Raw genomic sequence first — 22,237 nt, 5'->3', positions numbered from 1 at the left:
CTAGATCGACTCAGGAGGTGATTCTGAGTCGATCGGTATATATTTTATGGGGTCTAAAATCAATATTTCTGGTAGGCACATTTTTGGCCGATCAAACTTATTATACCCTGACCACTATGTGGTTTAGGGTATAAGAAAATATATAAAAATAGAGAAATAAAATTTAATACAATTTATTTATATTAAAAAGTTAATTTAAATTGTATTTATATATTTTGTCTGTTTCTAGACACAGAAAAAAATTTCACGAAAATTTTACCAATTAAAGTCTTAATTGAGGTTTAAAGAATATTCTACTAGAAATTTAATTAATAAAAAATAAATAAAAGTGAAATGTAACACAATTTATTTATATTAAAAAATTAATTCAAATTGTATTTACATATTTTATCTGTTTCTAAACGCAGAAAAAAATTCCCGAAAATTTTTCCAATTAAAGTCTTAATTGAGTTTTAAAAAATATTCAATTAAAAATTTAATTGATACAACAAGTTTTTTAATGGAAACAAAAATCAATAACAAAAATTAATAGTATCAATTAATTTTTTTTTAATTGATAGTATCATTTCTGTGATTGAAGACATTTCAATTAAAAGTTAAATAGATCAATTAATTTCGTGATTGAAGACAAAACATATCTATTTTGTGTGAAGTATACAGAGTAAAATGTAGGGAATCTTAACTTATAATAAATAAAATAAAATAAAATTCCAATAAATTCACAATAAAAAAATTCAGTAATTAATAAAATTGTCATTTTTTCTATATATCACTTTTGCTTGAGAATAATGACTCACCATCACCAGATAGTTCCGGTAATCATTCATTTTCCCTTTACGCATTTGTTTTTTAGAAACAAAATAGCTGCTATAAGCGACATCGTAGAATGTAGTCTCTAAGTGAGCCTAAAATTAAATCGGGCTGCCACCTTAACCTAACCTAGTCTCTAATTAGTCCAAAGACTTTCTATTTTTTTTTTCAGTGTAGCCTATAAAACATAAAATTTGCATAATTATTTAATTATTTTCTTCCTTTATTTTGTTTCCTCTACAGTTTTTTCTCCCAATATAGATAATCATGCTTTGCGGGCAATGTAAACAAAATGAAATCATTATGGAGACCCAACCTAAAAAAGCCACTAAAGAAACCCCACAGGCGATTCCAAAAAGAAAATCCCTTTATGAAGGCCTCAAAGAAATCTACAGAGAATTCTTCTCAAATACTTCAATACATGGCTTTCAATATTTTGGCCAACAAAGACCATGGAAGGAAGTCGTCTTTTGGATTATGGTCTTTTTTGTCACGATATATTTTTGCAGCTCGATTATTATTAAAATATATCTTAAATGGCATGAATCTCCGGTAATTGTGAGTTTCTCTGAAAGATCTACACCTATATGGAATATACCATTTCCAGCAGTGACCATTTGCCCTGAGACCAAAAGGACTATTAATAAAACAGGTAAGTGAATGAAGCAAAATTTGATCCGAAAAGAGCATTTTCAACCGACAAGTTTATAGAAACAAGTATATAAGTACCCAGTAAAAAAATTGTCAAAATGGCAATCGAGTGCGGAATTAAGCAGTTTGCTTCGAACTAATTCCCAACTAACTTGCAGAACCTATTCTTTTTATAAGGGTATGACACTGCCGGAACTAGTTTTACCATACCCATATTTCAAGTTGTTCCAATATTGAAGTAAAGAATGCATTCTAATGTCAGTTCCTGGAATTAGTTATTGAGGTTGGAAAAAGAATTTATTCCTTTTTTTATATATTCAATTAGTTCCATCCTTTTCTAAAAAAAGTAATTCCAATTTTTACCACAAGAATGAAGTAGAGTGTTTATTTAAATTTATATTGTTAGAACGATTTATAAAATTATTGTTACGAAAACTAAAAATTAATTAAGTTCACTTATAAAAAAAAATAAAAATAAATTCATATTTTACATATATTTATAAAGCGGCCTTCTTGTTTTATTCATCGGGCAGGTTTTCCTTTTGTACTTTGTTCTTGAGGCAGTTGGTTTTGAAATGTTTATTTTTGGCGGCTTTTAAGGCATTGCGCAGAGCAACAATAAATTCATACTCAGTGCATCCATCTGCAGTGCTTGCCACTGGAACAAAAATAGAACAAACATAGACTATTAGTCTTTAATTCGCCGTCGTTTAAAGCTTACTTACAAAAGAGAACATCAATAAGTTTTTTGAAATCTAAAAGCCTCTTTTCTCCTTGAATTCCACGGGCGTTGTAATTAAGAATAATATCATTGGAAAAAACATTTGTGATTCCTCTTTGTAACCCTTTGGCTCCTATTACTCTTCTTAGGGTTGATACCTGAAAAGATACATAATATTGATATATATAGTAGCTGTTTTGAATAATATATATATGCTGGTACTTACAAATTCGCTCTTATTATCATCGTTTATCATTTCGTCGATGCTTTTTAATTCATTATCCGACTTAATTGGGAAAAATTCTGCGAATCTTGGAGCTTCAAATGCGCCTTGAAAGACATTCTTAAACCAACGATGTGCTCGGAAAGAACATTTGTTAGAGCGTTATTCTGGGTTGATATAGTATCTGTAAAAAAATCCTTAAAAACTGGTATACTGGATTCTAGAATGTACCTTTCAAATTAGCGATCGTTGATAAAACTTTAGAATTGAACTCGGATTGTTGAGTTTGAAAATCTATTAAAAGAAAATTTTGATTTCTTTTTGTAAAAATGAGTCCCAAAAATTAAGTACGATATACTTACTTTTAATATTTAATAAAGTTGAGTTTATAGATTCTAGTTTCAAAAGTATTTCGCTTGATTGTGATTGAGATTCTGTAAGGTGGAATAAAATAGTATATAAGAAAATCTTTGACATATGTTATATAAGTAAGAACTCACTTTGTAATTCATTTAAAGAGTTTTTTATTTCATCTAGTTTACTCGAAATTTCCGAATGAGAGTCCCATTTTAATTGTCCTTTAGATTTTGGCTTTGCTAAAATGGGACGAGTTTTGTTAAAAAAAAACTAATAAAGTTATGTGAAAGAATGTATCAAAGGAATGAGGACCATTTTATCTTTGTATGGAAGTGCCAAAAATTTGTAGTTTACCGTATCAAAAGATAGTTTTTCTGCAGGTCCTAATTCATTTGGATTAACTAAAAAAATTAACAAATCTATTGATTTCATTGGATACTTAAAAAAGTTTTCTGTGCGCATAAACTGTTTTCCCATAAATTCACCATTTTCAAAAATTTCTTCAATTAAATAGCATTTATCACTGATTAAACAGACATTATTGGGAGCTGTTTTAGCGTAGTATGACGTATCAGTTCTAAATGAGGCTACATACCCTTCGCGGGTTTTCTTTGGACCAACAATGTTTTTTGTTACACGAACTGGTGCATTTTTAAAATTATTAAATATTTGTTTTCCTATGTGTTTGGGCTTTTTTATCTTTTGTTTCAAAGTTTTCATAAAATTTTCGAAAGGATAAGCTGATATTTCGGTTAGTGATCCGAATTGTTCTACGCATTCCACCAAGTGTAACAAATTATGGACATTATAAGAAACACTCGACTCTCCGTAATATCTAGGGAATGTTTCGACAAACTTCTTAATCATTTTGTCAACAATCGACAGATCTATTTTAAGAGCTTGTGGGCTTGACAGAATTCTGTAGGAACAGTGCAGTAGTAAAAAATGATTATAATTTGCTGGTGGAAGTAAATATTTGAAGACGACAACTCCGGTATATAAGAGAAACATTCGAAATTCAGTCGCTTTCCACTTTCGAATTTCATTGAAATCTCTTGGTTTACGGCTGAATTCCTTTGGAATGTGAGGTGACATTGACAATAGAATTATAGAGGCCTCAGTTTTTTCTCTATTACCTAATTTTAAATTAGTTTGGTTGTCTAACAATAATAATAAAATTTTCTTCATAACTCCTAAGTCCAACATATGCATAGGTTCAATAGGAAATTGGGATATCATTTTGATCCCAATTTCCTCCAAACCTAATTTAAAGCTCTGAGAATATTTTTGGTGAAATTCAATGTCCAATCTATTGGAAAAGCTGTAATCAGACCTTGGAATGCCTTTTTTTAGGCTGTATGTATTTGTGTATCCAATTCGTTTACCAATCTGATGACATTTTGAACAACCCTTAAAAGATGTGTGCCCTTTAATATCTTGCATAAATGAACGTGCGGGTGCGTCACAAATAAAAGCGCGAATGGAAAACTGAATTTTTCTCCCATTGAATTCGATGCCATGCTCTTTGAGTTCTTTAACTTCGTTTAAAAAATCATGTAAAAAGATGTCAACCCGAGAGGGTTTTGAAGGTCCAATATAGCTTCCAATGAGAAAAACATCGAATTCTTTTAAATTGACCACTTTTCCTAATATTGGCCACAACCCCACGTTAGAACTTTTGTACAATGGTAATCCATCGATGCCAATATCCACAAATATTTCAGATATATCAGTATTGCAGGAACATACAATTTTCATGATTTGAGTTCTTAAGCCAATGTGGATATATTCACCAGGATCGACAGTACGGATATAACATTTTTCTGTTTGGGCAGTTAAAGTTTCCACGGACAAAGGCACATCTAGATTCTCTTCCCTTAAAATGGAAAATAATCGCCGACATGAGGCTACTGAGGGTTTGTATTCCAAAACCCAAGATCTGAGCTTTTGGCGAAGGGGAATAGGTGAACAAATTTCATTAATTCTCATAGTCGAATTTTGTTCGACAAATTCATTTTGTAGCGGAATAGTTTTTGCGCACTGGGAAATACACAATAGATCATTCAATTTTTCTTTTTCTTTTTTTAGATTCCTATAATATGTTGACTTACTTGTCATTTTTAAATATTTTTTCCTTTTTACTTCACTTTTCCAAATTATTTTTTATGTCTGTACACTAACGCGACAAATTGTTACTGATGTTTAAAGTTCAAACATACTTACTTCTCAAGTACCGTTAACTATGAGTACTTTTGTTGTTGGATGAAGCCACTCTACCCTTGCATATTCCAACTAGAGTTACCATTTGTAAAATATTAAAACTGCAGTTGGGTTTCTGCTACAATTACCAACATTGGATATCGCAAAGTCATAACGAACCGTAATGACTATAATCCAGAGACACAAAAAGTTTTTTTATTATATTTCAATGATTTCAACATACCTATTCAATATTTTTATCAATAAATACAAAATTTCCAAATCTCACAACAAAAAAATCATCCTCATACGTTAAATAGAAAAGACATGGCAATTCTATACTATGGAATTTTACACTCTCACTCTCTTCTATTTGTACGTTACTCTCAATGATTGAGAAAAACATCCCCAAAGTTCACTTTCGTACTCGCTTCTATTTTGAGGAAAACGGAATCAATATTGCAATTGATTGCGTTGCTTAAGGCGCATACACATTTGATTTATTTTTGATTGTTTTCTTGTAGTTCCATAGATCTTGTTCTAGTAGTTCCATAGAATTAAGGTTGCAATTTATAAACAGATAATGTTTCAATTTCTGACGATCGGAGCAATTCGAAAACATGTTCTGTGTAATCATGTATAATACTAATTCTATAGAACAGGTTTTGGAAGCGAGAAAATAATTTTAGCAATCGAAAAAGCAAGTGGTTCTTAATGAAGGTACTCCAAAAAGAATGTGCAATTTTTTACTGGGTATAAGTTCGTCCAGGCCGAATCTTATGTACCCTCCACCGTGGATTGCGTAGAAACTTCTACGAAAGACTGTCATTCACAATCGAATTACTTGGGTTATGGTATCTTAAAACTTCTTAACATCGTTTTCTAAAGTGTGAGTTAGTCCATACGTGGTATATATTAGAGAGAAAAGTTAAGTCTACAAATAATTAGGAATCGATATGGACTTTTTGCACGGTACATAGAGAGCCAGAATTGAAATACGGGGGTCGCTTATATAGAATTATGCACTTGATATGGACCAATTTTATGTGTGATTGGGGATCGATTTATCTGATCGATTTATATATAACTATAGACCGATATGGACCTAGTTAGGCATGGTTGTTAACGGCCATATACAAGCACAATGTACCAAATTTCAACTCACTCGGATGAAATTTGCTCCTCCAAGAGACTCCAAAACCAAATCTCGGGATCGGTTTATATGGGGGCTATATATAATTATGGATGGTTAAATATCATATACTACCACCACGTACCAAATTTCAACCAGACCGGATGAATTTTGCTTCTCCAAAAGGCACCGGAGGTCAAATCTGGGGATCGGTGTATATGGGAGCTATATATACTTATGGACTAGAGGTGTGCGCGGGACTGAAATTTCACTCACACTCACGCACATTCACGAAGCAAAATGTTTATTCACGCACGCTCACGCACGATACATGATGTAGCCAATCCCACTCACGCACATTCACGAAATGAAAACCAGTACTCACGCACGCTCACGCACGAACTACTTTTAAGGACTCACGTTCACGCACGATTCACGACAATTCTCGTGATTCACGACAAATTCACGAGCCTCACGACATTTTCCAAACGGAAATCAGCAAAGGTAACAAACTTCAAAAATGGAATATAGTTCGAGAGCTAAATTAATTTCATTTAACATACGAGTACGAATTAAATCTTGATTTTTTGAAATTTTATTTTATTTTATTCACGCACATTCACGAACCGATTTTATTTCTCACGCACGACATATTTATTTTAGTCCCATTCACGCACATTCACGAGACTTGCTTTGGATTTTGTTGACGACTCACGTGATTCACGTGTGAATCACGCGTGTCACGAGAATTTCGTGTCACGCGCACACCTCTATTATGGACTGATATGAACCAATTCCTGCATGGTTGTTGGATACCATATACTAACATCACGTACCAAATTTCAACCGAATCGGGTGAATTTTGCTCTTCCGGAGATCAAATCTGGGGATCGGTTTATATAGGGCCTATATATAATTATGGACCGATTTCGATCAATTTTTGCATGGGTGTTTGAGGCCATATATTAAAACCACGTACCAAATTTTAACTGAATCAGATGAATTTTGGTCTTCCAAGAGGCTCCGGAGATCAAATCTGGAGATCGGTTTATATGGGGACTATATATAATTATGGACCGATATGTACCAATTTTTTCATGGTTGTTAGAGACCATATGCTAATACCATGTACCAAATTTCAGCCAGATCGGATGAAATTTGCTGCTCTTAGAGGATCCGCAAACCAAATCTAGGGATCGGTTTATATGGGGGCTATATATGGTTATGGACCGATATGAACCAATTTTTGCATGGTTGTTAGAGACCATATAGTAACAGCACGTACCAAATTTCAACCGGATCGGATGAATTTTTCTCCTCTAAGAGGCTCCGGAGGTCAAATCTGGGGATCGGTTTATATGGGGGCTATATATAATTATGGACCGATATGAACCAATTTTTGCATGGTTGTTAAAGATCATATACTTAAATCATGTACCAAATTTCAGGCAGATCGGGTGAAACATGCTACACTTACAGGCTCCGCAAGCTAAATGTGGGGGTCCGTTTATATGGGGGCTATACGTTAAGGTGGACCTATATGGCCCATTTGCAATACCATCCGACCTACATCAATAGCAACTACTTGTGCTTGGCAGTCGACAGCTTGTTTGAAGTCGATAGCTTGTTTCGTTCGGAAGTTAACGTGATTTCAACAGAGGAACGGACGGACATGCTTGGATCGACTCAGAATTTCACCACGACCCAGAATATATATACTTTATGGGGCCTTAGAGCAATATTTCGATGTGTTACAAACGGAATGTTATTGAGCTTAACATGGAATCTGTCAGCACTCACTGATAAGAGAGAAGTTCACAACGGAAGCGCTTTCGTATTACTTCAAGGTGGTCCCTCAAGTGGTCCGTGACCATCTCATTTTAGTCTGCGTCTAAAGCTTCAATTTATCTTGTCGTCGCGTCGTTCTTCTTGCGCAGACCCAAGATACATGCCCAATTTCATCTTCAAGCTATTCCCGCCGTTGTGGGCTTCTTTCTCTTCGTGAATATATAGCTCCTTTCGAAAGTAGTTATGGCCTGACAGCATCTGAGGTATGTAGTATAACATGTCCCCATGTCTTCTCTCTCGCCATAATTGTAATAAGTCGGTGTGTCCATATATATGCCTTTGTTTCTCTTTGTGGGATGTTCGGTATCAAGTTTCTGGCGCCTTCTTGTTTGGCCTCGAATGCTATTTTTTCACACAATTGCCTGGAGTTCTATTGAAATCGTTCCTGCCATTACAAATTGCGCTGTCTTCCGATATTGTGCGGTATACTGAAGTGATTCTTGGAGCTGGTATTTTCTCTACTGGAAGCAGTTTCTACAGTTCGTCTCTGTAGGGTCCACGCCCTGATCCATAGAGGAGTATGCTGTTGCATATCTCCATGAGAATCCTTCTTTTGCTTGGAAAAGGGCCTCCTATGTGTTTTCTAGGCCGCCTTAGGTTGTTAAAATATCGTCAAGTCTTGGTTTGATGAGCCCTTCGAATAGCTTTCCAGATGTGTCCAGTATGAACAATGGTCATTACAGCAACGTCGATCCTTGGTCGCCCTTGCCCTTGATAATCAGAACTGATCGTTGTTCTTCTACACATCTTCTATTCCTTCTATTAGGCACATCAAGTAGGGTTGCGGGTCTCTTGAATGATATCTGCGTCTATTCCGTCAGGATCAAAGATGTTCACCTTCCTTTAAATCCGAACAGCTATTTCGTTATGGATTCAGGTCTTTAGCGATTTTGAAGATTACAAGTTGGAACCAATATTTCGCTAGTGCCCTCTCGTGTATAGGTGTTATTAAGAGAATTAATGAGGAGGACAGCTATAAGATTAATCCTCTTCTCCAAATTCAATCACATCTTCAGTATGGGAGAAGGGAGTCTCAGCCCGACATACCAGTGTAGTTTGGGGTATACATAAAAGACAGGGAGATCATAGGATTAGGAAGGATGAATGTAGGTTGGAAAGAATGCCAAACAAGCCAAAAGCCAGATTAGCTGATATTAGACGTGGAAATCTGACTCCTTATCTCAACCTTACCCCAACTTCACCTATAAATGCACGAACGGACGGACAGTTAGGCCAAAATGGACCTAGGAGTTGATTCATTGTAGGTTAGGTTAGGTTAGGTTAGGTTATGTGGCAGCCCGATGTATTAGGCTCACTTAGACTATTCAGTCCATTGTGATACCACAGTGGTGAACTTCTCTCTTATCACTGAGTGCTGCCCGATTCCATGTTAAGCTCAATGACAAGGGACCTCCTTTTTATAGCCGAGTCCGAACGGCGTTCCACATTCCAGTGAAACCACTTAGAGAAGCTTTGAAACCCTCAGAAATGTCACCAGCATCACTGAGGTGGGATAATCCACCGCTGAAAAATTTTTGGTGTTCGGTCGTAGCAGGAATCGAACTCACGACCTTGTGTATGCAAGGCGGGCATGCTAACCATTGCACCACGGTGGCTCCCATTGATTCATTGTAGATCTTACATTTGATGCGATCCTTGCATCGCGATGCAATGGTTAGCTTCCATACAAAGGGTCGTGGGTTCAATACCGTTTTCTAAGGAATACTAAAAAATATCTCATTAAGGCTGGTGCTACTTCTTAGAGCTTCAAGGTTTCTCTAAGTTTTTTCAACGTGATGTGAAACACCGTTCGGACTTGGGTACCAAAAAGGCGGTCCCTTGGCATAGAACCAAACCTACCCTATCGCTTCGATTCCGTCAAAAATGATAGGTCTCGTTGATAACAGCAATTTTACCCGAATTTTTCGATATTCCAATATTCCAAAATTTCTTGGTGTTTTATGACTGGGCAAGGAGAGCCTGGATTTTTTTTTTGGATTACAAGAAAGGGTCTAGGGACAGACTTAAATCTGTCGAAGAAGTAAATTTACACTGGTGTTACCGACACTTCTTAATGAAAAGTTCACCAACTAACTTTCCATCATAGGATGGGGGTATATTAACTTTGTCATTCCGTTTGTAACACATCGAAATATTGCTCTAAGACCCCATAAAGTATATATATTCTGGGTCGTGGTGAAATTCTGAGTCGATCTAAGCATGTCCGTCCGTCCGTCCGTCTGTTGAAATAACGCTAACTTCCGAACGAAACAAGGTATCGACTTGAAACTTGGCACAAGTAGTTGTTATCGATGTAGGTCGGATGGTATTGAAAATGGGCCATATCGGTCCACTTTTACGTATAGCCCCCATATAAAGGGACCCTCAGATTTGGCTTGTGGAGCCTCTAACAGAAGCATATTTCATCCGATCCGGCTGAAATTTGGTACATGGTGTTGGTATATGGTCTCTAACAACCATGCAAAAATTGGTCCACATAGGTCCATAATTATATATAGCGCCCATATAAACCGATCCCCAGATTTGGGTTGCGGAGCCTCAAAGAGAAGCAAATTTCACCCGATCCGCCCGAAATTTGGCACATGATATTGGTATATGGTCTCTAACAATCATGCAAAAATTGGTCCACATCGGTTCATAATTATGTATAGCCCCCATATAAACCGATCCCCAGAATTGGCTTGCGAAGTCTCCAAGAGAAGCAAATTTCATCCAATCCGGTTGTAATTTGGAACATGGTGTTAGTATATGATCTTTAACAACCGTGCCAGAATTGGTCCATATCGGTCCATAATTATATATAGCCCCCATATGAAACGTTCTCCAGATTTGACCTCCGGAGCCTCTTGGAGGAGCAAAATTCATCCGATCCGGTTCAAATTAGGAACTTGGTGTTACAACCATACCAAAATTGGTCCAATCACACAAAAATTGGTCCATATCGGTTCATAATCATGGTTGCCACTAGAGCCAAAAATAATCTACCAAAATTTTATTTCTATAGAAAATTTTTTTCAAAATTTTATTTCTATAGAAAATTTTGTCAAAATTTTATTTCTAGAGAAAATTTTGTTAAAATTTTATTGGGTTCATAATAAAATTTTCATCATTGTCAAAATTTTATTTCTATAGAAAATTTTGTCAAAATTGTATTTCTATAGAAAATTTTGTTCAAATTTTATTCGGTTCATAATCATGGTTGCCACTCGAGCCAAAAATAATCTACCAAGATTTTATTTCTATAGAAAATTTTGTGAAAATTTTATTTCTATAGAAAATTTTGTTAAAATTTTATTTCTGTGGAAAATTTTGACAAAATTGTATGTCTACTTTGTCAAACTGAATAATATACGTATTGGATCGATCTTTTTTGATTTAATATATACCACGCATGGACTTACATACAATTTAGAAGATGGTGTTAGGAGGTTTTAAGATACCTTGCCATCGGCAAGCGTTACCGCAACTTAAGTAATTCGATGGCAGTGTTTAGAAGAAGTTTCTACGCTATCCATGGTGGAGGGTACATAAGATTCGACCTGCCGGAACTTACGGCCATATATACTTGTTTTTATTATTTTTAATTTGATTTTTTTTCGTTTCTACAGATCCTAAATATTCTACCCTTTTGAAGAACCTGATGACCTACGTGGAAAATGGAGAAAATTTTAATGAAAATTTTACCTCGCGAGATCTTCATCATACCTTGGCCTTAATGCATATTTGTAGATCGGAAATTGATGGATTCTTGAAAATACCTCAACTGAAAAATACACCCCAGGATTATACAAAAATTCTAGATGAAATGCAGCCAAGTTTTCAAAAATATTTCTACAAATGCAAATGGTTTGGCAACGCGTCTGCATGTAATGCAATGTTTACCAAAGTCTATACAGATGGTGGTATGTGCTATACCTTCAATAGTTTGAATGTCACTGATTTGTATCGAGATAATGTTGTACAGCATCAAAAAAGTTTAAATACGTCCAGGTACACTGAGCGCAAATGGAACAAATCTACAAATTGGTCTTTGGAAGAAGGTTACGATGCCACGAATGATTTAAAGACTTTTCCAGCTCGTGTCCTAAGTTCTGGATCTACAGCCGGTTTGCAATTGCAAATACAAAGTTTTATGCATGAAATGGACTACACCTGCAATGGAGCTGTTCAGGGCTTCAAGATACTTTTACACTCACCCGATGATGTACCCTCAGTATCGAAACATTTTGTTCGCATTGCCATGGATAAGGAGATTTTGATTGCTGTGAAACCCAAAATGATAACCACCTCAGAGGATATAGCAGCCTATGATCCCTTGAAACGAAGATGTTTTATGAATAAGGATCGCCAACTGCGATTCTTCAAGATCTACAGCCAAAACAATTGTCAACGGGAGTGTTTGACAAATTTCACTTACCAGGCCTGTGGTTGTGTTCGATTCTCAATGCCCCGAACGATAGAGATGCCTGTATGTGGTGCAGATAAAATCTCGTGCTATCGTCAGGCCAAGGATCAATTGTTATTGAAGCAGTTCTCTGTAGGTTTACAGAGTAAGGCCAATATGATGAAGCAGAGCCAAGTTGACTGTAATTGCATGCCTTCTTGTACCTCTTTGGAATATGAAACTGAACTCTCTGAGGGTCATTTCGATATTGTCAACACTCTGGAAGCTTTTGATGGTCTCGAAGAATACAATCGAGATTTTCCTGGTGGCCGTATGTCTTTAGTTTTGATTTATTTCAAGGAAAACGAGTTCATTACCTCTCGCCGTTCCGAGTTGTATGGTATCACAGAGCTGTTGGCAAATTTTGGTGGTGTTTTTGGCCTATTTATGGGTATTTCCATATTAAGTATAGTGGAAATATTCTATCATTGCACACTGCGTTTGTGGTCTAATATGCGACGAGTTTAAAGGTGGCACAGAACTCTGTGTCGTATTTAGGGTGTAAGCACTACCAGAGTAACTGGCGGTAGGTTTAGAAAATGTACGCCAACTAGCGGCGGGTAGCCAAATTAAATATCTATTCCACTCCCTAAAGCCTAGTACTAAGATCACGTTTTCGCACGATAAACTGTTATACTCCATAGAAAAAACGTTAGCGCGAAATCTTTGTTTTGAGCATTTTCACACATATTTGTACAACATATACGTCTGCCTATTTTTTCGCGCGAAAAAGTAGGCAGGCATATCATTTCGCATAAATAAGTTAACATCCCTGGGTTTGAGACCCTATTTACGGAGATAGATGAAGATATTCGTTTTTCACATAAAGGCAAATGACATAGTGTTGCCGATTATTCGCATATTGTTGAATTCGCATATTGTTGTTGCTTTGCCACGTATCAATAATTTTGCTTTCAAATAAAACCACAAACAAGAAATAATTGCATGTTTTTATTGTATAGAATGGTGGGGATTTAAAATGAAGTGTGAATAAGTGAAAATGTTTGCCCATAAATGTGCTTACACCCAGAGAAGGAACATGATCACCTCAAACATGTTTTAAGAGCAAAATGTTATTTTTGGGTGGTGACCATGTAACATGGTTTTCGCAACCATGTTATTTTCTCGGAAATCATGTTTCTGATTTCGGCAAGCAGGTTATATTTGACGAGAAAATAACATTTTAGTGACAAACATGTTACATGGTCGCCATACAAAAATAACATTTTGCTCTTAAAACATGTTTGAGGTTATCATATTCCTTCTCTGCGTGTACTTACTAATGTTGCAAATGCAACCATAGCGAATGGCGGTAGATGAATATTTCATAGAGGAAATTAGCAACAACTATCGGCTTGCAGCTAAAGTCAAATATTGCCAACGTCGCGCACTGGTCTACGTTGGCAAAGGCTCGTCGGTTTAAGCCTAGTTTTGGATCCAAAGACCAGCGGTATATTATCTCCTCTCAGTAATGTTGGTGACATTTCTGAGTTTCCAAGCTTCTCTAAGTGCTTTCACCGTAACGTGGAACCATCCGTTGGGAGTCTCTGGAATGCAACATATAACGAAATATTGATGGTACCTATGCCCGACAATACCCTCCTTCTTGTCCACGCTGATGTGATAAAAGCGAGAAACACGGAAGAAGCTCAACGCAAACTGCACCAAACCATCCGCGAAAGACTGGTTAGACACGCGTAGCTATGCAAAAGACCGAACTGCAACTACTAACATGATGGCATCTGCCTCTGCCAACAGAGGTGCACATAGGAACGGAAAAAGCTACTATGGTAACGATATGACTGAGTGGGCTACTGGCAAACATTGGGGGTCCTCTTTCATGCAGAAGAAGGATACTCATGGAGCTAAGTAACAGCATAATCTACTAAGAATGTGAGATCTCGGTGTCAACCCTACAGATACGAACTAGTGCGAAAAAAACTGTTTCGAGTTCAAATAACAACACTTCCGAGAATTCCTTCAGCATATTGCACAGTATCAGGGAAAGCTACTCTGGTAATAGCACGATCGATCCCAATAGACCTCGAAGCAATTAAGAGGAAAAAATAAGTAATAAAGGCCAAACAACAAGGCGCGAAAAACTTAATACCGGACATTCAAAAAGATACCAGACCAAGACCAAGAGACCCGCTTTCCATACAAAGGGTAGTACGTTTAATGCCGGTTTCGATCGAACATCAAGAATTTTTTCAGCAGTGGTTTATCGATCTTCAGTAATCAAAACTAATCTCACCGTTCTGATTCTGGAATTCAACATACGATGAAATACTGAAGATTCCTATGGCAGACGATACCCGCCTTGTGAGCTACGCCGCTGGGAGAAACACGGACGAAACTCAAAGCAAACTGCCCCAAACCGTGATACGTGGGAAGATCACGCGTGTCTACGTGGCCTACAATTAGTCATGTAAACAACCGAACTGCAAATCCTGACAGGACGGCATCTACCTCTGGATATAGAGGTGCACTTAGAAGACATGGTAATCCCAACTCGGCAGTCAAATCGAAAACTTAGGACTAAGGCTGGATTCAAAACGAAACGTACTCGAAACAGATAAAGTACGCAACTCGAAAAGCTACTATGATAATGACTTCACTGAGCGAGCTAATGGCAAACATTGTAGGTCATCTTCCAAGCAGAAGAAGGATTCTCATGGAGATAAGTAACAGCCCTACCGAGACGAATTAGTGCAAACAAACTGTTTTGAGTGCAAATAACAACAGTTCCGAGAATTCCTTCAGCATATCGCACAGTATCAGGAGACCTACAATATGGGAGCAACCGTGGTGCAATGGTTAGCATACCCGCCTTGCACACACAAGGTCGTGGGTTCGATTCCTGCTTCGACCGAACACCAAAAAGTTTTTCAATGGTGGATTATCCCACCTCAGTAATGATGGTGACATTTCTGAGGGTTTCAACATTTCTCTAAGTGGTTTCACTGGAATGTGGAACGCCGTTCGGACTCGACTATAAAAAGGAGGTCCCTTGTCATTGAGCTTAACATGGAATCGGGCAGCACTCAGTGATATGAGAGAAGTTCACCACTGTGGTATCACAATGGACTGAATAGTCTAAGTGAGCCTGATACATCGGGCTGCCACCTAACCTAACCTATCAGGGAGAGCTACACTGGTAATAGCAGCAGCGATCCCAATAGACCTCGAAGCAATTAAGAGGAAAAAAGTAATTAAAGGCCAAACAACAAGGCTGGAAGAATTTAATACCGGACATTCAACAAGAGAACAGGGGTAAATAGCAGGGAAGATGTAGCCTTCCCTCCTTCCATATAAAGGATAGGGGGTTCAATGCCGGTTTCGATGCTTCTGTGCAAATAGTAGCAAACCACCTAGATATAGAAATCCAATTCAAACAAGTCAATCAAGTACTCGGGACTAGAGGTGTGCACGTGAGTAATATTTTGCTCACGAACACGCACACATTTTTAGGTATGACTCACGCTCACGAAAAGAAAATTTGTACTCACGCACACTCACGCACGAAAATCTTTTAAATGTCGTGACTCACGAAAAATGTCGTGACTCTCGAAAAACCTCGTGACTCACGAATAATTTTATGAGTAATTTACCTATAGAACCTGACTAAAAACACGAGTATGATTAAAAACGAGAGCGTAATAAAACTCTTAACACCTAGGATGTCACTAAAATTATAAATGAACTCAACTCGTAAGGACTTTATGTTCGTAAGCGGGATTATTTTCGTGAGAGTGATTTTCCGAAATTTGGTACTCACGCACACTCACGACGATACCATTTTCGTGACTCACGCTCACACACGACATTTGATTGGTTAATCACGCTCACGCACACTCACGCGTGAGTCACGAAAATTTTCGTGAGTCCCGACAATTTCGTGTCACGTGCACACCTCTACTCGGGACTAAGTCTGACCTCAAAACTCCAAAACGTGGTCCAATCAGATAGAGTACGTAATGGTTGCTGTAATAAGGACATGAATGGGCAGGCTAATGACGAACATTGGAGGCGCACTTCCAAGCAAAAGAAGGATACTCATGGTCCTGAGTAACAGCATACTTTATTATGGTTGTGAGATCTCGGTGCCCATAGCATACTTTATTATGGTTGTGAGATCTCGGTGCCCACACGAACAAATTGCTTTGAGTTCAAAGAAAATCAGTTCTGAGAATCACTTCAGTATACCGTACAGTATCAAGGGATCTTCATCAAGACAAAGGACATTTGGGCATGTGGACTTATAACTGACATACAATTATGGCGGGAGAGAAACTGCGGAGACATGGGAAAGTAAAATACTACATAACTAAGATGATCTCTTATCAGGGCTACTTTCGAAAGTTCCGATCGGTACCGTGCACCATATCGGGAACAGATGATATCGAGCATAAATTCTTTAGATGTAGCCGACGGAGAAAGTTGGTCTCCTTCGAGAAAGATAGTTCACTTGATGATAAAAAGTGAGAGGAATATTTTTACGGAAGGAAAAGGAAAGGAAAAATGGTTGAAGGTAGGCATTTTAACTGTAAAGAGTTGGTTACTGGGAAGTCGTTTAAGATGAACAGAGAATTCAGCATATTTAACCCTCTGTAGCTGACGTCGTAGTCTGGCATACACCGCAAAATTAATTTTCGTGTGTATTTTCCTAAAGTACGAAGCATTGATCTATGCGCTCTCAGTACTTTTTATACCCTCCACCATAGGATGGGGGATATATTAACTTTGTCATTCCGTGTGTTACACATCGAAAGATTGCTCTAAGACCCCATGATGTATATATTCTGGGTCGTGGTGAAATTCTGAGTCGATCTAAGCATGTCCGTCCGTGGTGCAATGGTTAGCATGCCCGCCTTGCATACACAAGGTCGTGGGTTCGATTCCTGCTTCGACCGAACACCAAAAAGTTTTTCAGCGGTGGATTATCCCACCTCAGTGACATTTCTGAGGGTTTCAAAGCTTCTCTAAGTGGTTTCACTGCAATGTGGAACGCCGTTCGGTCTCGACTATAAAAAGGAGGTCCCTTGTCATTGAGCTTAACATGGAATCGGGCAGCACTCAGTGATAAGAGAGAAGTTCACCACAGTGGTATCACAATGGACTGAATAGTCTAAGTGAGCCTGATACATCGGGCTGTCACATAACCTAACCTAACAATGTCCGTCCGTCTGTTGAAATCACGCTAACTTCCGAACGAAACAAGCTATCGACTTGAAACTTGGCACAAGTAGTTGTTAATGATGTAGGTCGGATGGTATTGCAAATGGGCCATATCGGTCCACTTTTACGTATAGCCTCCCCCCCACCAAATTTAGCTTGCGGAGCCTCTACGAGAAGCAAATTTCATCCGATCCGGCTGAAATTTGGTACATGGTGTTAGTATATGGTCTCTAACAACCACGCAAAAATTGGTCCACATCGGTCAATAATTATATATAGCCCCCATGTAAACCGATCCCCCGATTTGGCTTGCGGAGCCTCTAAGAGAAATTTGTTAGTATATTGTATCTATAGTATATAGTATGTTATCTAACAACTATGCAAAAATTGGTCCATGTCGGTTTATAATTATATATAGACCCCATATAAACCGATCCCCAGATTTGACCCCCGTAGCCTCATGGATGAGTAAAATTCATCCGATTCGGTTGAAATTTGGTACGTGGTGTTTGTTTATGGTCTCTAACAACCATGCAGGAATTGGTCCATAATTATATATAGCCCTCATATAAACCGATCCCCAGATTTGACCTCCAAAGCCCCTTGGAAGAGCAAAATTCACCTGATCCGGTTGAAACTTGGTACGTGGTGTTAGTATATGGTCTCTAACAACCATGCAAAAATTGGTCCATACCAGTCTTAATTATATATAACCCCCATTTAAACGGATCCCCGATTTGTCAAAATGTTATTTCTATAGAAGATTTAGTCAAAATTTTATTTCTATAGAAAATTTTGTCAAAATATTATTTCTATAGAAAATTTTGTCAACATTTTATTTCTATAGAAAATTTTGTCAAACTGAATTATATACGTACTTAACGTCAGTGTGTGCTTAATAACCTTTTTGATCAGAAATGTTGACGTAGGATATCAGTTTAGAAATGAGGTCTGCTGGACCCCACGTCAGTTATATTGTTGAAATTAGACCACCTCAGCTACAGAGAGTTAAGGCGGATCATTTTGGAAAGTAAGCCTGTCACTAAAAAATAGCAATCTCAAGATGGCGTTTCTCCGGGAAGGGGGCCTTAATATCGTGTAGAGCGTCTGATGTTTTGTTGGCCGCTTGGAGACCAAAAGTAGCCAATGCGAAGAAATCTAAACTGATTTTAAAAGTTCATTTTTTTAGACATTTTTTGAATTTGAACAATAAAATTAAAAACAGTATAGCGCTTTACATTGAAATTAAATAACATTAAATATTAACCACCCTGTATTACTGTGTTCCGCAAAAGATAGCGGGTGTGCCAAGCATTTGCAATAAACAATTCAATCAAAACTCAATAAACATAATAAAATCAGATTATTTCATCAGAAAATTAGTATTGGATTGGTTCCCACGTAAAAACTGAGCATTTTCTCACCTATGCAAATTTGTGTAAATATTTTTCCTAGCTTCTTAAGCTTGCTGTAGGGTATCATATACACCAGCCATCCAATAACTTTATTCACTATTAGATCTTAACTTTAACTGTTTCATAGATGTGAATGAATTTTGTTTAAAAGTTAAGCATTTTCAAATTCGCCTATGTATAATTTAATTATACTAACATATGAGTTACTAGTCCAAGGTTATATGGACTCTGAGAGATTTCCAAATATTCTCTAGAGTGTCATGAATATCCAACATGACTACTACTTATAATACTATTGAAATAACAATTTCTATTTTCATTCAAATTCGAATGCTTTATGGACTAATTAAAAAATATACGCATGAATAATGGGGTAGATCGTAAGAGAGCTCTTAAGAGTAAACAACATATTAAATAAATATACTCTAAAGAATATCATTTTATCGTGCTACCCTAGACTAGACCAATGTGTATAAGTGTTTTTATTACAAGACTAAATTTTGATGGCAAATTAATTACTGTCTATTCTATTAAATAAATGTGTATGGTATAAAAAGAACAAACAAAAGTAAATTCTTTAGTACTAGAATGACACATAATTGACCGGAATCTTGCGGTGCGAATCTCTAGATCATCGCATCTGAAACGGAATAATTTTGTGTAATAGACTTTTAGAATAATAAAACTAATATTTTTATAAATATTTAAAAGAAGATTAAGTTGTATAAAATTATATAATAAAGGTAAGTAATCTCTTAGATTTATTTATAGTTTTAAAATATTCTAAATATTGAATAACAATTTTGAATATTATTAAAAACTACAATATTAAAAATATTTTTTTTATGAAATTAAAAATTAAGCGCAAACAATATTTTTTTAGTCGTAGAATTAATCATAAATCGTAAGAATTAATCCAAGCACAAAAATGTTGTGTATTATACCTAGAATAAGAAAATTGTAAAAATAAATATAATTTCTATAAAATTATATAATGAACGTAGGAAGTCTTACACAAATTTTTTGAAATTTATATATATATATATATATATATATATATATATATATATATATATATATATATATATATATATATATATATATATATATATATATATATATATATATATATATATATATATATATATATATATATATATATATATATATATATATATATATATATATATATATATATATATATATATATATATACACAGTCTCACATAAGTTTACATACCCTTGAGGTTTTTACCTTATAACTAAACATGTTTCTTGTTGTTGTTTATAATCCAGACTAAAAACATCTTCTTGAAAATGGACAAATACTTTGTTTTTCAAATTAATTTACAAAATCTAAAGCATATATATGCATATTTTATTATATTTTAATAATTAAAGAAAATACAATTTCTTAAACCGTATGTAAACTTGTGTAAGACTGTGTATATATATATATATATATATATATATATATATATATATATATATATATATATATATATATATATATATATATATATATATATATATATATATATATATATTAAATATATATATATTAAACCTACCACAACTCACCAAAGCACCGATATATCTGCACAAGAGGAAGATCATTCCTTCACCAACCTAAAGGATTTTTTTAAAAAATATATTTTTCTAAATTCAAAATATTTTTATACCCTCTACCATAGGATGGGGGTATGTATATTAACTTTGTCATTCCGTTTGTAACACATCGAAATATTGCTCTAAGACCCCATAAAGTATATATATTCTGGGTCGTGGTGAAATTCTGAGTCGATCTGAGCATGTCCGGCCGTCTGTTGAAATCACGCTAACTTCCGAACGAAACAAGCTATCGACTTGAACTTGGCACAAGTTGTTGTTATTGATGTAGGTCGGATGGTATTGCAAATGGGCCATATCGGTCCACTTTTACGTATAGCCCCCATAGCCGGCTGATATTTGGTACATGGTGTTAGTATATGGTGTCTAACAACCATGCAAAAATTGGTCCACATCGGTCCATAATTATGTATAGCCCCCATATAAACCGACCCCAGATTGAGCTTGCAGAGCCTCTAAGAGAAGAAATTTGGTACATGGTGTTAGTATTTGGTCTCTAACAACCATGCAAAAATTGGTCCACATCGGTCAATAATTATATATAGCCCCCATACAAACCGATCCCACGATTTGGCTTATGGAGCCTCTAAGAGAAGCAAATTTCATCCGATCCGGCTGAAATTTGGTACATGGTGTTAGCATATGGTCTCTAATGACCATGCAAAAATTGGTCCACATCGGTGCATAATTATATATAGCCCCCATATAAACCGATCACCAGATTTGACCTCCGGAGCCTCTTGGAAGACCTAAATTCTTCTGATGTAGTTGAAATTTGGTACGTGGTGTTAATATATGGCCTCAAACACCAATGCAAAAATTGGTCGAAATCGGTCCATAATTATATATAGCCCCCATATAAACCGATCCCCAGATTTGACCTCCGGTGCCTTCTGGAGAAGCAAAATTCATCTGATTCAGTTGAAATTTGGTACGTGGTGGTAGTATATGATTTTTAACAACTATACCAAAAGTGGTCCATATCAGTCCATAATCATATATAGCCCCCATATAAACCGATCCCGAGATTTGGTTTTGGAGCCTCTTGGAGGAGCAAATTTCATCCGTTCATTTCATCCATTTGGTACATTGTGCTAGTATATGGCCGTTAATAACTATGCCTAACTAGGTCCATATCGGTCTATAGTTATATATAGCCCTCAGATAAATCGATCCCCAATCACACAAAAATTGGTTCATATCAAGTTCATAATTGTATATAGCCCCCATATAAGCGACACCCATATTTCAATTCTGGCTCTTTACGTACCGTGCAAAAGTCCATGTCGATTCGTAATTATTTGTAGACTTACCTATACATACCTTTTTTGTCTAATATATACCACGTATGGACTAACTCACAATTTAGAAAACGATGTTAAGAAGTTTTAAGATACCACAACCCAAGTAATTCGATTGTGGATGACAGTCTTTCGTACACTGTTAGAAAAATATGTTTTTCATATGTTCCGATATAAACAAAATGTGTTTCGGGTACAATTTTAAAACACCATATATTTAAGTGCAAACATGTAATGTTCCTAAACTAACACTAAATGTTTGGGACACCTATTTTAATATGTTAGAATATATTATGTTTGGGGCATGA

General features: G+C 36.1%; 3 protein-coding genes across 4 annotated transcripts; 1 reads left to right on the top strand and 2 right to left on the bottom strand.

Annotated features, from left to right (window-relative positions):
* Nucleotides 1-1,817: 1,817 nt before the first annotated feature.
* On the bottom strand, nucleotides 1,818-4,970 carry LOC142239290 (uncharacterized). Of its 2 annotated transcripts, XM_075311075.1 has the most exons (6): nucleotides 4,874-4,970; nucleotides 2,906-3,001; nucleotides 2,768-2,839; nucleotides 2,637-2,699; nucleotides 2,409-2,589; nucleotides 2,226-2,340 (listed from the first exon to the last, which is right to left on the bottom strand). In XM_075311075.1, exons 1-5 carry the CDS (start codon nucleotides 4,878-4,880, stop codon nucleotides 2,453-2,455), a joined length of 375 nt encoding a protein of 124 aa, XP_075167190.1. In that variant the 5' UTR covers nucleotides 4,881-4,970; the 3' UTR covers nucleotides 2,226-2,340; nucleotides 2,409-2,452. The 2 variants fall into 2 exon arrangements, with proteins under 2 accessions (XP_075167191.1, XP_075167190.1); XM_075311076.1 differs by lacking the exons at nucleotides 2,637-2,699; nucleotides 2,768-2,839; nucleotides 2,906-3,001; nucleotides 4,874-4,970 and adding an exon at nucleotides 1,818-2,119 and having other exon boundaries at nucleotides 2,187-2,340; nucleotides 2,409-2,510.
* LOC142237701 (uncharacterized) lies at nucleotides 3,042-4,850 on the bottom strand. Its single transcript, XM_075309099.1, has one exon. The coding sequence runs from the start codon at nucleotides 4,749-4,751 to the stop codon at nucleotides 3,042-3,044; it is 1,710 nt and encodes a 569-aa protein (XP_075165214.1). The 5' UTR covers nucleotides 4,752-4,850.
* A 3,634-nt stretch (nucleotides 4,971-8,604) lies between the features above and the next one.
* LOC142239690 (pickpocket protein 28-like) lies at nucleotides 8,605-12,874 on the top strand. Its single transcript, XM_075311475.1, has 2 exons — nucleotides 8,605-8,716; nucleotides 11,571-12,874. The coding sequence occupies exons 1-2, from the start codon at nucleotides 8,605-8,607 to the stop codon at nucleotides 12,872-12,874; spliced, it is 1,416 nt and encodes a 471-aa protein (XP_075167590.1).
* Nucleotides 12,875-22,237: the final 9,363 nt, after the last annotated feature.

This window comes from Haematobia irritans, chromosome 5, assembly GCF_050003625.1.
Source record: "Haematobia irritans isolate KBUSLIRL chromosome 5, ASM5000362v1, whole genome shotgun sequence".
Taxonomy (NCBI): Eukaryota; Metazoa; Arthropoda; class Insecta; order Diptera; family Muscidae; genus Haematobia; species Haematobia irritans.
The sequence above is the reverse complement of the archived record's forward strand: the minus strand, read 5'-3'. Positions and strand labels throughout refer to the sequence as shown.